The sequence below is a fragment of the Pristiophorus japonicus genome, chromosome 4, assembly GCF_044704955.1.
Source record: "Pristiophorus japonicus isolate sPriJap1 chromosome 4, sPriJap1.hap1, whole genome shotgun sequence".
Lineage (NCBI taxonomy): Eukaryota > Metazoa > Chordata > Chondrichthyes > Pristiophoridae > Pristiophorus > Pristiophorus japonicus.
The window spans coordinates 188,004,630-188,017,097 of record NC_091980.1 but is presented as its reverse complement, the minus strand read 5'-3'; the positions used below and the strand labels follow the sequence as shown (position 1 = coordinate 188,017,097).

General features: G+C 42.3%; 1 protein-coding gene across 7 annotated transcripts in view; it reads left to right on the top strand.

The window, feature by feature from the left end:
- The window catches only part of LOC139263202 (spectrin beta chain, non-erythrocytic 1-like), a 451,700-nt gene that overhangs the window by 364,427 nt on the left and 74,805 nt on the right, over positions 1 to 12,468 (top strand). For all 7 annotated transcript variants that reach the window (XM_070878931.1, XM_070878934.1, XM_070878933.1 and 4 more), the window contains exons 29-32: positions 344 to 428; positions 2,497 to 2,693; positions 5,910 to 6,037; positions 10,847 to 10,925. In XM_070878931.1, the coding sequence (XP_070735032.1) occupies positions 344 to 428; positions 2,497 to 2,693; positions 5,910 to 6,037; positions 10,847 to 10,925 (489 nt within the window). The remainder of the gene's footprint in view (positions 1 to 343; positions 429 to 2,496; positions 2,694 to 5,909; positions 6,038 to 10,846; positions 10,926 to 12,468) is intronic.

Sequence of the window (12,468 nt, the reverse complement as noted above, 5' to 3'; positions counted from 1 at the left end):
GACCCCCCACCCCCAAAGCCAAAATTAATTTGTGGTTCTGCCTCTGGTGAGGTTCAGCGGCTTCTTTCACATCTGGTTTGTTTAAAGGAAACACTGACATTACTTTTCTGTGTTTATTATATAAACTGAAACAGGTGCTTTTCAAATGTAATATGCACTGAACTGTTCAAACTTCATAAACTCAGATCATAATGGCATTAGTAAGAACCACTTGTAATACACACCAGCATACATATCATCATATATCTAGTATAAATCCCATAATACTACCTTCAAAAATCGCTCTGTAAAATTGAAAATGCCAGAACTTGCCATTGATGTTGACAAATCCTCACCTTTTTAGATTAAAGAAAAACTGGTGCATCTCACAGAGAAGAGAAAATCGATGATGGATAAATGGGAAGAGCGCTGGTACTGGTTACGCCTTTGTAAGTGAAGCACTGTCCACGCATTTGTCTTTCCTTGACACTTCAGTGCAGTACCGAGTGAGTGCTATACTGTCGGGAGGGGCCGTCTTTCGGATGAGACCTTAAACTGAGGCCTTGTCTGTTTGCTCAGTTTGATGTAAAAGATCCCATAGCACTATTTTGAAGAAGAGCAGGGGAGTTATCCCCAATGTCCTGGCTAATATTTATCCCTTAATTAAAACATTATACAGTCATTAACTCATTATTGTTTGTGGGACCTTGCTGTGTGCAAATAAGCTGCAGTGTTTCCCTATGTTACAACAGTGACCACACTTCTAAAGTACTTAATTGGGCTGGATATTAACTCTGAGGCAGGGAGGGGGCGGGGGTGGGGAGTGATGTGGACGTTGCATTGAGCTCAGGAGACCCAGAAGAACATTTCTTGTCACCGGGCGGTTAGGTCTTCGGCAAGAAGCCGCAGCCAGGGAGCAGAGAGGAGGAAAAGAGCGATCGGGGTGGCCGGATGGGGTGCGTGGGGGGAGAAAGATCGGGAGTCGTGAGCCAGGCAACATCGGGGAGGCCGCTGGGGGTGGGGGGGCAGTGGTGGAGATGGGAGGAGGGTCAGGATTCGTGAGCTGTGGAAGATCGGGGAGGCCGGAGCGGGAGAGGAAGATCAGGTGTCCTGAGCCGGGAGGACACTATGGAGGTCTTAGCAGGGTGAGGAAGATTGGGAGTCCTGAGGTAGGGGACATCGAGAAGTTTGGAGGCCAGAGCAGGGGAGAGATCGGAAGTGTCGGATGGTTGTCCGATTGCGGAGGGTGGGTGAAGCCGTTAAGCTAGATCCAGCAGGTAAGTGGAAAGGCACTTACCTTTTGGATCCAGCAGTACTCGCCTCCCTTTAGCTGCCGGGTTTCCCAATGCCCTCCGATATTAATATGTTGGTTAAATGTGAGGCTCTCAGTCTCATTATAATATTTAAATTGCCAATCAGCGTTCTATGAGTGGATTGGTTTCCTGTCACCTGTCTTCCATCCCACCTCCATTAAAACCAAAAAGTGGACAGATTGGGGGTGGGTTAGGATTCAGATTTTTAATATTTTAACATCCCACTTGACCCCAAACTGCCCATTTTTGGGGGTTACAATTCCTCCCATTATCTTTGTACTGAAGGAAGCTGATAAAGCATTGTTAATTGAACTTCATATTTGTACAGGTTCCACTGGCTTCAGCCCCAGTGAAGGCTCATACTGTAATATGCAGATCATAAGTGCTTTATGTTGCAGGCAAAAGCATTCTCATTTGGTCAAAAACCCATGGGAGTAGGATGTATCCATAGTCTGGGTGAATTTGGAAGCTTCCCATTGGAGGAGCTGTGTTCTATGTAATATGTTGCTGGGGAAACTGTGCACACTTACGTGGTGCTATGGAAGTAGTAACGCATGTCAACCACATGTGATATGGTGCCAAAGAGATTGTAAGGGCAAGAGGAAAACAGCATGTTAAAGTTGGATGATGGAGGGAAAACAAATGGATTATAAAATTCGGGACAGTGCCCCCTGAAACATTGGGCTTATTTGACTGCGTAGACAACATAGGCCTAAGGTCAGCCCTAACTTTCCTCATTTCCATGCAGCAATTGATGTGATGCTTGACATGATAACTTCACTGTTGAATCTGACTTCGATGTAGGGTAGGAGGAGACATGGGTTCAGTTACATTATTGAATTATTTTGAAAAGTTATCTTAAAATAAACCTTACAAATAATGGAATTGAAGTAAAGCAAGTAACCATTTCAAAAATAGATTTAATTTTCATCTGTTTAGGTTTTTAGTTGAGCCTGAACTGGTTTTCCCACAAGATATCACCAGCTCACAGAGCACTTTTCAGAATGAATTAATTACACCCAGTGGTGGTTTAAGGCTATTAAATCATTTTAGAAATCAATTTACTGTGTGAACAATGTGCTGATGCCGAAACATCTCCAGCAACCTAAACATTAGGAAAAGCAGCAGGTGTCTCTTTTTTGTTGTTGCCCATATTAACTGATTAAAACTTTGTATTATTGTGTGTTTTCTGTTTTTTTTCTAGTACTAGAAGTGTGTCAGTTTGCAAGGGATGCTTCAGTTGCTGAAGCATGGCTGATTACTCAGGAGTCCTACCTTAACAGCCGTGATCTGGGCAGCAATGTGGCCGAGGTTGAAAAACTGATCAAGAGACATGAGGCATTTGAAAAATCAACAGCCACTTGGGACGAGAGATTTGCTGCGCTGGAGAGACTGACCACTGTAAGTAAAAGCAAAGAGAAGCATCTAACTTCACCAAAAAAACATCTATCTTGGACAATCTGAAGCTTGATTAATACTAAGATACACAGTCCATTAGCAGCTAATTTTAATGCATGAGTAGTGATTTTGAAAGTGACATCTTCCAGTGGACACAAAACTTTGATCCCTTGTTGGGTTTATAATGCAGCAACACATCTTTGCAATTTTTTTTACAGATTACATTTGTTCACAAGACCCAAGACCCAAACTTTTAAAACCCCAGTTGACATCAACTAATTTACCTCATCTTTTAAAAAAAAATCTTGGTGGTGTCCAAAATGTGGGCCTCATCCTCCATGTAAGCAAAAGACCTACATTTTGTAAAGCACTGGAAATCACGCAGGAGTACAGATGATGTCATAAACTGCAAGTGTGGTTTGTGTTTGTTATTCAAACCCCAAGGTTGGATTCGTGGCTTAGTTCGCTGCTTGTCATATAATATTGTTTGAAATATATTACCTGGAAATCAGTGATTTAAAAACATATATATTTTTAATACGTACATAAAATAGCTGATGCTAGTTTGTTTGACGTGAGCCTTTCTCAAGGTGATCAGTTCATCTCCTTTCTCAGCTTGATGCCTCTCCAGTAGCAAGGCTCAGGTTAGAAACTCACCATGTAGGTAATTGTTTCTTTTTGTTCAGCTGTAGGTTTTCAATTGGCCTTCTGTATAATAATGGCCCCAACTTTTTTATAAATAAAATGTTTGTTTATTTTTATTATCGAGCTGTAGACTCCAGGAAGAAACATTTAATAGTGTGAACATAAGATAGTACCCAGCACAATATGTGTTTAAAAAAAAAAGTGTGGTACTAATATTCCAATAGATTACAGAGCCCCCATCTTTTTAAAGATTAATTTGTTAATTATTCAAACTTTGTGCATCACATCAGCATCTCATTATTCACCCAGTTCTAGAATCTAGTCGGGTTGAAGATAATTAAGTTTAACTTGCTTGATAACATCAACAATTGTGTTCCATTCTTCAGGGTTTTGCACTGCATTTCCTAATTCTGGGAACCATAGCTCCACACCACCATTCTAAACTCTTGACATGTCATTCAGTTAACACATCATGAGGCACAACTGCCAATGAATAATTAGAGTTGTACTTCGGGAGCATTTTCAGGCACATCAGTCTGACCTGCGTTATCACCACCTCCTACCAGTTGCTTATAGAATGGTGCTGGCACACATCAGTTCCTTAAACGTGATCTTGGCTGAGAAATGGTTTATGGTCCAGAAAGACATGAAAGAATAACAAGAACGAACTTGCACACTTGACTTCTTAACACATCCTCAAGGTGTTTCAAAGTGATTCACATCCAGTTAATTACTTTCTGAGTTGTAATTACTGCTGTTATATAGGCAAACATAGCAGCCAGTTTGAAAACAAGGTCCAACAGTAAATAAGAAATAACAGCTAAACCATTGGGGTTTTTTTGCGAAGTGATTATTTGCAACAACTTTTTTGTGTCCTTGTGTCCTTTTGAGTCTTGGACTCCGCCCCCTTCTTGCACATGCGCGCTCGATCCGGTCGCGGATATGCAGTGCGACATAGGAGGAAGCGCAAGTGGGGCCGAACTGTGAACTGTGTGGAGCTCTTCACCGCTAGAGCTGCTTCTCGGGCTTTTGGATTATCTTCAGGACTATTGCCTAAAATATCGCTGTGATTATCGACACGGACATTTTCGCGGCCTTCTGTGGGAGAGAAAAAAATCGCAGAAGGGAGAGAGAGAGAGAGAGAGAGAGAGAGACTGACTGACTAACTGACGAGGGAAAGGAAGAGACAACGAGAGATGAGAGAGAGAGAGAGAGAGAGACGAGAGAGAGAAATTGGAAGGGGGGAGAGAGAGAGACGAGAGAGAGATTGGAGGGGGAGAGAGAGAAACTGTGGGGAGAGACTGGGGGAGAGACTGTGGGGAGAGAGAGCGAGAGAGAGAGGGGATCAGCGGGGAGAGAGAGAGGGAACTCGGGGAAGACAGATCATGTTCTTCACCCCCTTATACCCGCTCCCGTTCTCCCACTCCTCCCCTACACCTGGTTGATTTCTCAGAAAGCTCAGTGCATGTGTGACAAGTGACATGATTGGAATGGATGAAATCCGTAAGTCACAACGCTGTCACTATCTACTTCATATCCAATAAACCTGTTAACAATCTGTGACCCATACACAATGCCACATTTATGGCGGGGGGCGGTGGTAAGGTCAGGAACTTGGGCTGGGAGGTGGGTTAGGAACTTGGGCTGTGGTGGGGGTCAGGAACCTGGGCTATGATGGGGCAGGAACTTGGGCTGGGGGGTGGGTCAGGAACTACAAGGGGAGAGATCATAACCTGAGAGAGTGAGCTCTCTCCTGTCTGGGATCGGCAATCAAAATGTCCTCCTTTTCCTCAAATAGTCCTCTGGGATCTTTTATTTCCAATTGAGCAATCAAACTGGGCCTTAATTCAGCACCTTTAGTGTCAGCTTTGATTGTCTGCTCAAGTCCTGGAGTGAGGCTTGAATCAGCTGTGCCAAGCTGACATCGAAGGCAGTGAATTATCCCATTTAAAATATATTTATACGTAGTTAGTTGTTACTGTCCAAATAAAAATCTTACATCGTTCTTTTAACTTAAACAATAATGCATTGATGTAATTGTCAAAAATTTTAGACCATAACATCTGCCCCTAATTCTTCCTCCCATGGCAGCTCTTGATGATTCTGCCATTTCCATTTACACCTTATCTCGACTCATCTTTTGTTTCTTAACTTGCCCGAGTACTATCTCCTTTTGTCTTGCACCATCATCTCTTTTGTCATTTAATCTCTCCTGCCTTCCATCCCATCACAGACCTTCCATTTTGTTTTTTCCTCCCTTTCCCTGCCTTTACACTTGCTTAAAAATCTGTTACATCTCAAACTGTTTCCAGTTCTGAGGAAGGGTCATCAATCTGAAACATTAACTCTCTTTCTCTCCACAGATGCTGCCTGACCTGCTTAGTATTTCCAGCATTTTCTGTTTTTATTTCAGATTTCCAGCCTCTGCAGTATTTTGCTTTTGTATTATATGTAATTTTCTCTGGTGGCTTAACCTGATTGTAATTCCTGCAGCACTTCTGGTATTTTCTTTAATAATCATCAATTTGTTACCTTCCCAATGTGATGTATTCCTACACTGTTGCTGTCTTGTAGTTGGAGTTACTGGAGATTCGAAAACAACAAGAGGCTTTCAGGCAGAGCTTGGAGGCGCAACTGCAGCCAGAACCCCAGTCACAACCAGATCATGAGCGAAAAACACCTGATCAAACTCATGAGGAGAAGTGAGTGTTAATATTGTGCTTCTCCCGGTGTTGAATGGTTAAATACTGGAGAAGGCAGGATGATGATTTTGGTCCTCAATTTTGTAGTTTCACCAGAAACAGACTGCCTCTATGGAGACTGATGTCAGGGCCGTAAGGGGAAAAGTTTAATATGAATAACAATTGTAGTAAATTGTAGCATCTGTAAACCAGGTTGTGGCAGGTCCTCCTCCTGCCAGAGGTGGGTGAGGGTAGGACTTCTGTCCGCCGGCTGCTGTGAACCCATCCCGTTTTCTTGGATCGGGTCATTTCTCCTCAGCAGAGAGAACTCGGCACTGCAAGGGAGGAACTTGCTCTGGTGCTGCAATGGAGTACTCACTGCAGCCTCAGAAATGGGCAGGATCATTGTTAAAGCAGGCAGAAGCAGCCTAACTAATGCTGACCAAAATTTGGAAGAGAATTTGATGGAGTCCAGGTTCAACAGTTAAGCAATTATGATGAGATGGAAAATAGAGAGTTTCTTTTTCTTTGCTCTCAGCCAGTATTCTTGACTCCTGCCACCACATTCCCCTATCCCCATGACCTCTATTATCTAATCCTGTTGAGCATCAGCAATTCAGGGGTGGAAAGCAAGGGAAATTATCCAGACTGGAATACCTTGCCCTTCTCCTGTGGCTGGACAGGAGCTAACATTTGTGTTGGTAGGATGGAGAGGAGGAGAAATTTGTAGGCCCACTTTAGAAGCAAAGAATCTGCAGTAGGCCTCCCGGCCAATATCCCTATCGGTACTGCTCCAGGACCAGTCATAAATGGGCAGAGGAAAATTCAAGCCACATGTGGAAAGTACACCAGGCTACTTCTGTTCGAGGAATGATGTCTTTATGGGAATGTATTTGTCAAGCCTTATGTGTTGTTTGAAAACTGCAACAGATTTCTCTTAGTAGGAAGGGGAAAAGAACAAAACTATAAAGCTTATTTTTCAACTTATGTGACACCAATGAGAAACATCCTTGATTTCTCTCTTTTTTCTCAGAATTTTAGTAGGGGAAATTATGTTTTCTTTTGTTGATTGCAAGAAGGTCTTTCTTAGCTCAACTTTTCAGAAAGACTGTACAATCCCCCTACCTCCCACTTCAAATCCCCATTGCAGTATCCAACTCTTTCTTAAATGATTCCATGGTTGTTCCCTCCACTACTCTATGTGCAAGTCCTAACTATATGTTGATCACTCTTTGGAATCATTGTGCATGAAATCATCAAACCACAATGGCTGTTGTGTTTCATTTTAAGTGTCAAGGTGGTATGTTTTCAAGTTTAAATGTTGTCTGGAGTTCTTTTAATACAACGTAAAGGAAAAGATAATTACTGTTTAAAAAATGAGTTATGTTTTGATGCCAGTGAACAAGAGAGTTCTTGCTTGGGGATGAAACACCTTTCCACTTTTAATAACCAGTGCCATCCAAACCATTGTTATCAAGTACAGCCAAACATAGATTAGATGAAAAACCCTCTTTATTCTGCCAGAACCTCAGAAGCATCCTCTTCTCACCAAGACGTCAGTTTCGATTTAACACATGAATTCTCTGAGTGAGACTGTCAATTTGTACTAGTTAGGGTTGATTTTCAGGGCACATTATGCTTTTGGGTCAGTTGGAAATGGATTGAGACTGCTCAAGCTCAGTTAATTTTAGACATTATGAGGTAAACATTCCAATTTGTGAATTTACATACAAATACTTAATGTACTCATACTATGCTTGCGACCGCATGCAGCAAATCATGCAAGTCTGTGCCCGGTTTCCTGGCAGCAGTCCTGACTCATTTATCCTGCTCCAGTCCTCTGTGCCACCTTTGTTTCAAGCAGGCTGGCTACTGAGCGAAAAGGGCTATCCCCTTCAGAGTTGGCTCATGACTCCTGTCGGGAACCTGGGCACAACTGCAAAGATAACTTACAACGATGTTGCCAGCAGAAACTCATTGAGCAGATTGTCGGCGCATTCAAGCAATGCTTCCACTGTCTGGACCATTCGAGAGCAGCTTTGCAGTACAACTCTGAGCGGGTATCCACATTTGTTGTCATGTGCTGCGTGCTTCATAATGTTGTCATCATGAGGAACCAGCCCATACCATAACCTGAGCAGCAAGAAGTACAGCAGGATGAGGAGCAGCATGATGAGGAGGAAGAGAAGGTGTGCCCATTGATCACCATTGCCCTGAGCTGCCAAAACTCAGAGAGCAGCTTATCACGGAGCGCTTCATGTGAACCATCCCTCCCATCCCCAATATATCAACGGTTGCACAATACTGATCACCACCATCCTTGCTATCACCTTCCTTCCGTCCAGCCTATGGGTCTTGCCCTTACTTCAGTACAAATATAAACACCAACAACAGATCCATAACACAAAACAAATATATTGAACAGCTCAATTCCATCTACATCTAATATTTAACAGGCCCCCAAAGTTAAGGTGGCAGCCATCTGAGTTGCCCTGGCAGCTGTCCGCAGAGGTTCCAGCATGATGGGCACCACTGTCGTGTTCACGGAGCTGACTGCTCAGGGCATGCTGGACAGCATGGTGTCCATGCTCTAGGCAAACCCTTGATCCAAGTTGAAGCTAGACTCCTCCATGCTCTGAGTCATTGCGTGCAAGCTCGCTGGCAGGCTGGCCAATGTACCTAGCATTTCCTGGTGTATGTCTATCAACCTTCTTTGATAGCCTGGGCCCTCAAAGTCTGCATCCTAGTCTTCTGCAGCAGACCTAATATGTGATCTCTCCCGCCAATGAATTGGCATCTGTGGCGTCCTATCCATATGACTTAGCTCCTTTGCACATGTCTGGTGATTCCCACGTAAAGATCCGTCCTCTAGCTTTATCTTTAAAGTATGCGTAGTGCCAACCTTTGATTTTGCTAGGGTCAGATCAAGTAACGGTGCATCTTCAGGAAGGCTAGCCTGTTTTTCCTAAAGTGGCAGAGGTAGTGCCACATTTTCAAGACCTGAAATGAAAGCGAGGGACAAGGGTAAGATTTTAGTGTGAAGGGAGTGCAAAGAGAAATGAGTGACTGTTGAAAGTAGCTTCAATTTGTCATGCAAAATGTGTAGGGTGAGAGAGAAGTAAGAAGGGAAAAAGAGGAAAAGGTGTGAAGAAACCCTGTGCAATGTCTCCTCCAGCATTGCCAGTTGCCACAGCCATGGCTCTACCCCTGCCCATGTTGGTCAATGCACTTTCTTCCACGGGGGAGAGGGCGTGTGGCTGGGCTCAGCCTCTTCCGCTGACAGCTTCCTATCTCAAGTTGTACCTGGCCTTCTCCTGCAAAGAAGAAGGGAGTGTGTTAGTGAAGTCCTTGTGAGCTATTTAGAGAATGAGCCTGCCATGCTTGAATAGTTGATATGCAGTGTGTAAGCTATGAGGTGTGGAGAAATAAGGGTTGCAATAATGGTGAGTGTGGGAGTATGAGGAGGAGGAGGTAGAGTGAAGTGTGGTGCAGTGATTTTAGGAGAATGAAGGGATGCAGGGGTGGAGAGTATTGTGAGGTGGTGTAGGTGTTAGCAGCGAGTTAGAGAGCTGTATTCTTACCTTGACAACTCTGGTGAGGTCATTGAACTTCTTTCGGCATTGCAGTCATGTCATGGGCAATATGCTCCTTACCTCCTCAGCAACCGCTTCTCACTGGAAATGGAGGTGTTGCTTGGAGGGATTTCTACCCCCTGGGGTGAACAAGATCTCTCTCCTCCTGTCCACTGTTTACACCAGGTCCTTCAGCTCGGCATTGAAGAACCTGGGTGCCCTGTCTGAATGTCTTCCAGTCATCTTCTTGAATCTGGACAATTTCCTTGATGTCTGAAGCCAGAGTGCACCCACTCCCTTTTAGAAATGCTGGTTGCCTTTAAATAGCATCAGAGATGCCCGATTTCACACTCCCACAATAGGCATGCAACAAATGAATAGCCCTGTCTGTACACCTGAATCATTTTAATGAGGTCCCAGTACGAATTTCTTGTGCTGCTTGAGACAATGTGAACAGGCACGAGCTCCATTATTGGGCGTGATCATATTTCTAGGCTGAAATATTACAGCTGAAAGTGTAATACAAATTGGTCAAAAATTGAATCATTAAAAAAATGTATTGCAGTGCTTCAAAAGTGAAGGATGATGTAGCTCTATCACTTCTGAGCAAAACATGACTTTGTGATTGCTATTAATATGAAATTCAGCCTTCTATTGAAATGTTTAAAAAACAAAAAATCCGGACAATGGTATACATTTTAGTGGAATCAATTATCCCATTAAAGCAATGAATTACAAAAGGTTAAGTGAACTTTGGGAAATCACAACAGCTAGAGTTGACTTCTAATGGTGTATTTTATGTTTAATTGGTAAGAGCGTCACAAATTGCAGTCATTAACTTGTCTCTCTTTCGTGCTCTGACCATTTGCATTAGCAACTGAATAATTTCTGCCAGCATTAAAGGATCAATAAATATTATCATATTTGACAAGTATTTTCTTTTCTTAGCTATGAATTTGAAAAAATAATGTAAAACAAAAATGCATACAAACACAATTGCAGCAATGTTAAACTTCCATCAGCAGTGAGATTTAGTTATTTGTTTTGACTCATCCGATAATAATTCTGCTAGCTGTGAGAGAAGACAGGTCTCTGGACAATTCTAATATATTACTTAGATGACAGCATACAAAAGTTCTGCACTCTACCCAAATATAATTCAAAATAAAAATGTCTATTTTCTTTGCAGCGTACAGACACTAGGCAGAGAAGCATACTACAGTCATGCCATTTGATGATACATTCTCCTTTCCTTTAGGTCACAGGAAGAGGGATGGAAGATAGAAGTCCAGGAGGCAACAGAAACAACTCCTCATACAACAGAAGAACCATCACTGGTCAGTTACCAATCTAAATTCTATCATAGTTCCGATCGTTTCAAGACAACCTAAAGTGCCAACCATCTGTATCTGATTCCTCTTGATTTGTTGGTTTTTATCTCTTTTTAAAAAATCCATCTCTTGTTTGCTTACTTCTGTAAATTTATGGATGTACAGGTTGGGTCCAAACCAAACCAGAGTAAACAGACAGTGCTTGTCAAAGAATATTTCCACAGCTACAAAAGTGTAGGAAGCAGCACTAATTAAACATAAACACCACAAATGAAGATGAGCATGGATGAGAAATAATGAGAAAAAAGAAAAATTGGTTTGATTTTCTGAATTGGATACAAACACAGTTGGGGTAGAAATTAATTTTGGATGGTGACACAAAATGGGTGGTACTGTATCTCACCAACTGCCCGATATACACCCGCCTGAAATGTAGTTCCATTCCAGCCAATCTAATTGAATAGCAGGTGGGGCAGATAACAGGCAGCTGATGCGATACAGCCTGTTTTTTTCTTCCCTCCAAGACACATGTCTACCCCAGTTGTATCTTAATTGCACTAAAGTTGCAGGTGTAGCGAATAATGAAGATTTCCTATCCAAGAATTCAGGATGCAGATCTGTAAGATGCTGTCAATATAGGAGTACAACCTGGAGAAGTTTCAGCCAGATCCGTACATCCCAAGTCTAATCTATTTTATTCCATCTCGGGGAAAATTGGGTGCAAGACTATATAGTAATTATCATCATGTAGGGTTATTTTTAAGTAACGGTCACTAATCTGGCTGAGAGTTTGAGTACCCATGTTACATTCATGGCCGATTTAGATCGATACAAATTTTGGGGGATTTTTACCATTTTAAAAATTATTTTCCTTATTTACATTTTCACTTCACTTTTTGAAATGTCCTTGCACCACACATGATTTGCAACCATGGATGTGGGCAGATGGTCTCCTTACAGATCTCTGCTAATCAACTCGGCTGTAACCAGAGGCCATGAATGTGGGAGAGCAGCTCATTGTGAATCCTATCCCATTATTCCCCCTTTTCCCACAAGGAAACATATGCCTTTTTATTGGCACTATCCCATGCCGGAGCAAGCTGAATGTGTCAGTAGTCACAGGTGTGACCTCACACCTTACCATTCTGTGGCACAATGCATTGGACCTCCAGCACATTGTGCTAGTGGGTTGTCTTTAAGCCATGCCCCTGGCTTGTCGAAGATGTCTTGAATCATGTTCCTAATATGATTTGTGCACAGATTAAGGAGCATTCACATTGTATAAGAACAGAAGTGTGAGAGAAGTACTGCAGCTTGTCTCAGGGGAGATAATTTTTATATTTCATTAATGTTTCAGAGAGAGAAAAAAGTCAAGATGCAAACTCCATCTCGGCTACCACCTCACTTCAAAATAATAGTTACATTTATGTTTTCACAGGGAAAATATGTTAATTATGTAACAGGAAATTCCATGTAAAACACAAATTGACTGATAGAATTATAATACCACATAGTACAATCTCTCATGGATGTAACATAGTCATTCTTC